This window comes from Dermacentor variabilis, chromosome 11 (genome assembly GCF_050947875.1).
Source record: "Dermacentor variabilis isolate Ectoservices chromosome 11, ASM5094787v1, whole genome shotgun sequence".
NCBI classification, from domain to species: Eukaryota; Metazoa; Arthropoda; class Arachnida; order Ixodida; family Ixodidae; genus Dermacentor; species Dermacentor variabilis.
The window spans coordinates 87,680,753-87,686,752 of record NC_134578.1 but is presented as its reverse complement, the minus strand read 5'-3'; the positions used below and the strand labels follow the sequence as shown (position 1 = coordinate 87,686,752).

Here is a 6,000-nt window from a genome sequence, read left to right as displayed (position 1 = left end):
ACGTTACATTTATTGGTTCCCGGCGCACCTTGGTTAACTTGATGGTATTCCTGTCAATTCAAATGAATCGGCCAAAAGCGTCGCCCGCGACCTTACAGACCCAGCCGCTTTCACATATGGTTCTGATTATCCTGAATTGGAGAACTTACAGGGACATACGCTCATTACATACAATGAAATTACAAGTTACAAGTTTTTTTTTCAATTACTACATGGGAAGGAGGGAGTTTCTACCTCCTCTCTATAGGCTAAACAGAACACAAGCAGTTACACTTAGGCAATGACAGAGTCTTATTATTCACATGCACAAATAAAGGAATGGTATGACATTGCTGACATGAATACTATATACAAAGCATGCAGAAAGGAGATTTGCATGCTTCAACATCTGCTCTGGGAGTGTGGGTCGCTCGGCCCTGGCATTTTCCGGAATCGGTTTTCAGGAATGATCAGATCTCCAGATCATATCCCTCAAGTCCTGGCTGTCCAGTACGCCCGTGATAGGGCTAGGAGGCTTGACCTCCCGGTCCGAACATGGGACTAGCCAGCAGGCGGCAAAACCTTGTACAGGACAAGAATAAAGTTTTTTCTCCTCCTCCTCCTTCAATTTGGCAATATATAGCCAAACCTAGCAACACTGGCAGCGAGAAGACCGCGCGCACAATTGTACGAGCCTTGTGCACATCCTCTTCATGATACATCGTGCGCAATCGCGCGCGGCCGTGCAAAATAGGCTCTTGTTGGCGGAGTCGAAGCCGCCACGCCTCCCTCCCGCGCTGTCTCCCCAGCGTCCTCCATATATGGGGTGCGATATTGAGTCGCGACTGTCAGTTGTTGTTTAGTCATCATACCGTAGCAGAACCCTGGGAGTACTAGGGCACATAAATACCAAAGAAAGTGGATAGGCAAACGGCGCCGCTGTAGCTCAATTGGTAGAGCATCGCACGTGAAATTCGAAGGCTGTGGCTTCGGTTCCCACCTGCGGCAAGTTGATTTTTCATCCACTTCAATTTCCATTAATTTATCGTTGCTTTATTTCATTTATTAGGCAGAAGTAATTTCCCCTCTGTTGTCCTTGGTGTCAGTGTTTATTGGCTTCTTACGATATGCTTGATCAAAATCGGGCCCCTCGGTTAACCACCTTTCTTCTCGTACATATATATATATATATATATATATATATATATATATATATATATATATATATATATATATATATATATATCATTTGAAAACATTTGCTATCCACGTGTTCAGTTACAGCCGACCATTATTATCTGAATGGCTTTGCTTTCTGTCTTGGGCGAAAATCAAACGCCTCACGGAAAGTTAGCACGTTAGGGCATTTGAATTACGTAAGTTTACAAACAACCAAACCAGATGGTCCATACACTGTGCCCCTCTATGAAATGTTGAGCACCACGGTCTCCTAACTACTTAAAAGCAGATTAGGAAAATATTGTCAAATAATTCATGTCATTTGACGTATTTCTCCTCAAAGACCCCAATGCATTACCTGAGAAGAGGCTTTAGTACTTATTTTTGTTTCTCACAAAACACACCATTTGGTGGGGCCTTGTGCGTTAGAATGGTTGAAACAATACTGGCAATAAAGTCCGTACTGATACCCGTATTTGATGAAAGTAGTGTGGTGTGCGAATCGTTAGGAGGAAATTGCTCATGACATATTTTTTGAATGCAATAAAACACAATGCGTTGTGTATTTCGTTTGCAGTTACTCTGTTCTTCGGCGTGGGAGTTCAAATTCTTTTCGCTAATCCATCACCCCGTCAAGCTATCCTGTAAACCAAGCGAAGCATCACAGTTATCTCGGCTACTTCCACACCCACCTCCCATCGAACAAGCAAAATAAAACCTTGCTGGGAAGACAGTCGCTGTGCTTGTTCAAGCGCCATATTCATCAATTTGAGTTGCTTTACCTGCCGAGGTTATGAGGCAACTCTGGGAAATAATAACACGTGCTGAAAAAAACACGACATCTCAAACAATTTAACTTTTGAAAGTTTTAGAATAAATATCAGCAGTACGTTTACGCTAGAAATATATTTTTAAATAAGCTCATTGCTCAGAAAAAAAAGTGAACATGCAGTAGAATAAGAAATGAAACTTGTCAAAGATGGTATAGCACTCCGCAGCTAATGTCTCGCATTTATTGACACATCATACAGCTACTGACATTCTCTCCCATCAAATGGCACATCCGTAGGGAAATGACAATAGTACTCCCAAATGAAATCGCACTCAAAATGGCTCCCTCTAGCCTTGCTTTTAGTGGTCCAGAAGAAGCAGTCTGCTGTCACTGAAAATGAATGCATAATTATTAATCTCTCATACATTTAAACTCCGAGATGAAGAAGCCAAACTTCCTCCTTTCATTTTACCAGAGCACGGAGAAGCAAAACATTCGAGAATACAGCGAATAACTTGAAATGCAATAGTTTTCATGCGATCTATAAATAAAACTATTCAAGCAAAATGATGTGAACACCAATAACTTCCTCGTGGACATACGAAAAGCGGAAAATACTCACCTAGAGTAAAACAATTACGAACGTCGCAGAGGCTACAGCCAGTGTACTATAGCCAAACCCACAGATCTCCGCAAGGTTAGGCATCTATTGTCTGTTTCGTTTTCGTGCCGCTGTTTTGAAATGAAATGCGCCTGCTTAACGGGACCTGTCCACTTATATTGTTGCTTCACACAAACGCATCAGTGATGCAATGATAAATCTGGCCAATGACGAGGCGGATGCCTCACATACGGCATAGAGAGCGAAGTCGGGCGTGACCAAGGAAGAACTGAAAGAATGTTGCCACTCTCACAGTTTCCAATGTCACACTGATTCTTTGTGTATACAGGCGCCTGTACCACTACACGAGTGTTATCACCTGGTGATTATCAGGATAGAGAGCTTCACATTCTTCATCCAGAGACTACGTTTCTGGGACTTGCACAAGATTGCCTACCACCAGACATACTTCGCGACCTTCAATATAGCTGGCTTGGCTATATAAACTTCGCGCACTACATATAGAGAACTTGCCTCGATTTCTCCCAGCTACCTTCCAAGCTGTCTGAAGCAAGAACATGAATTTGCTGGCGCAGTCAAGCAACATCCGAGCATCGCAGATGTATTTGCAGTGACAACAGAGGTGCCCACTGCAGAGAGTTCGCCTTTGGGGTAGTTCTGAAATGGTGGACCACCTATCTCGTAAGCAGAAGTTACTACCAAAGCTGTTTCTGCTGCAAATGCACCAATTTTTACTATTGGGTCGAGCTGTACCACAACCTACTCATTACTAATTACTATCATTACTAATATGGATGAGATAGTTCAAGTGGCTGAGGAGTTCTATAGAGATTTATACAGTACCAGTGGCATCCACGACGATAATGGAAGAGAAAATAGTCTAGAGGAATATGAAATCCCGAAGGTAACGCCGGAAGAAGTAAAGAAAGCCTTAGGAGATATGCAAAGGGGGAAGGCAGCTGGGGAGGATCAGGTAACAGCAGATTTGTTGAAGGATGGTGGACAGATTGTTCTAGAGAAACTGGCCACCCTGTATACGCAATGCCTCATGACCTCGAGCGTACCGGAATCTTGGAAGAACGCTAACATAATCCTAATCCATAAGAAAGGGGACGCCAAAGACTTGAAAAATTATAGACCGATCAGCTTACTGTCCGTTGCCTACAAAGTATTTACTAAGGTAATTGCAAATAGAATCAGGAACACCTTAGACTTCTGTCAACCAAAGGACCAGGCAGGATTCCGTAAAGGCTACTCAACAATAGACCATATTCACACTATCAATCAAGTGATAGAGAAATGTGCAGAACATAACCAACCCTTATATATAGCTTTCATTGCTTACGAGAAAGCGTTTGATTCAGTCGAAACCTCAGCAGTCATGGAGGCATTACGGAATCAGGGTGTAGATGAGCCATATGTAAAAATATAGGAAGATATCTATAGCGGCTCCACAGCCACCGTAGTCCTCCATAAAGCAAGCAACAAAATCCCAATAAAGAAAGGCGTCAGGCAGGGAGATACGATATCTCCAATGCTATTCACAGCGTGTTTACATGAGGTATTCAGAGACCTGGATTGGAAAGAATTGGGGATAAAAGTTAATGGAGAATACCTTAGTAACTTGCGATTCGCTGATGATATTGCCTTACTTAGTAACTCAGGAGACCAATTGCAATGCATGCTCACCGACCTGGAGAGGCAAAGCAGAAGAGTGGGTCTAAAAATTAATCTGCAGAAAACTAAAGTAATGCTTAACAGTCTCGGGAGAGAACAGCAATTTACAATAGGCAGCGAGGCACTGGAAGTCGTAAGGGAATACATCTACTTAGGGCAGGTACTGACGGCGGATCCGGATCATGAGACGGAAATAATCAGAAGAATAAGAATGGGCTGGGGTGCGTTTGGCAGGCATTCCCAAATCATGAACGGCAGGTTGCCATTATCCCTCAAGAGAAAAGTATATAATAGCTGTGTCTTACCAGTACTCACCTACGGGGCAGAAACCTGGAGGCTTACTAAAAGGGTTCTACTCAAATTGAGGACGACACAACGAGCTATGGAAAGAAGAATGATAGGTGTAACGTTAAGGGATAAGAAAAGAGCAGATTGGGTGAGGGAACAAACGCGAGTTAATGACATCTTAGTTGAAATCAAGAAAAAGAAATGGGCATGGGCAGGACATGTAATGAGGAGGGAACATAACCGATGGTCATTAAGGGTTACGGACTGGTTCCCAAGGGAAGGGAAGCGTAGCAGGGGGCGGCAGAAAGTTAGGTGGGCGGATGAGATTAAGAAGTTTGCAGGGAGGGCATGGCCACAATTAGTACATGACCGGGGTTGTTGGGGAAGTATGGGAGAGGCCTTTGCCCTGCAGTGGGCGTAACTAGGCTGATGATGATGATGATGATGATGATGATGATGATGATGATGATGATGATGATGATGATGATGATGATGATGATGATGATGATGATGATGATACCACAACCCGACGCTCGTTTGTTTAAGTGGGTTTTAACCTCAAAAAGAAGCGCAGTAGACATTTCTGATGGTGCGTGTGTGTTTGTGTCTTTTCCCACCACAGGTTTGGTGAAATTCCCGAGCATCCGCCGCTGCTGCACTAGCCAGACGAGTGCTGGTATCGGGTAGCAACTAGTAAAGTTTGGTCACGCACGCTCGCCCACTGGTGCCTCGCCACTAAGGGAGTTTTAGGACTGTTGCGAGGACACCCAATTGAAGGCAACTTGGCGATATGGACCGATTGAGAAACTTTGATGGGAGCGATGTCGATCAGCGGAGGCTCACACGGGCCGTACAATACTGATCCCACAGCGTAATATGTAAATCGGGCCGTCCGCTCTTGTGAGCGCAGCCGAGAACCACGTAGCATCTTCACTTCGGAATCAAGCGCGCCGTCAAGTACCTCGAAAACTCGAGTGGTGACACGCATTATAGAAGCGAATAAAATCCGCACGGTGTGGAGATCAGGCAGCTGACAAGATGAATTCGACTCGAGCAGCAAAGCGCTGTCAGAGGTAGCTTTTTGTCGGCGTGAACAGCATTCCGGACACTAAGCAGGCGAGCAACATTACAGGCTAAGTAATAGCCAGCATTGCGGAAACCTCGAAAGACTCTATACCGCTTAGCCATTCCCTTGGCGACGTTGTTTAAGAGTGTGATAGCTCCTTCACGAGGTCACATTTTATAAAATCTCATTCGGTCATCTCAGTTCGGAAAACAGACGAGTGAGATGGCTAGCGTGGGGGATAGTGACGGTTGTTACAGTTCGAGCGAGTATAGTATGCTTCTCTCTGAGAGAGAAATATACACAACGAAGCTAGCAGAAGAAAAGACTTGGAGCTTGAACTTGAGCTTGCTCGAAGTTAATTAGGCATCGTCGGTATATTGCGTGACAGGTAAGGAAACGTACAATCTCTGAGGACGT

General features: G+C 44.2%; 1 protein-coding gene across 1 annotated transcript in view; it reads right to left on the bottom strand.

Moving 5' to 3' along the window:
- Positions 1 to 2,169: 2,169 nt before the first annotated feature.
- LOC142564731 (uncharacterized) overlaps positions 2,170 to 6,000 on the bottom strand; it is a 78,199-nt gene continuing 74,368 nt past the window's right edge. The window contains exon 9 of the mRNA XM_075675872.1: positions 2,170 to 2,320. Coding sequence (XP_075531987.1) covers positions 2,190 to 2,320 — 131 coding nt within the window. The 3' untranslated portion in view covers positions 2,170 to 2,189. The remainder of the gene's footprint in view (positions 2,321 to 6,000) is intronic.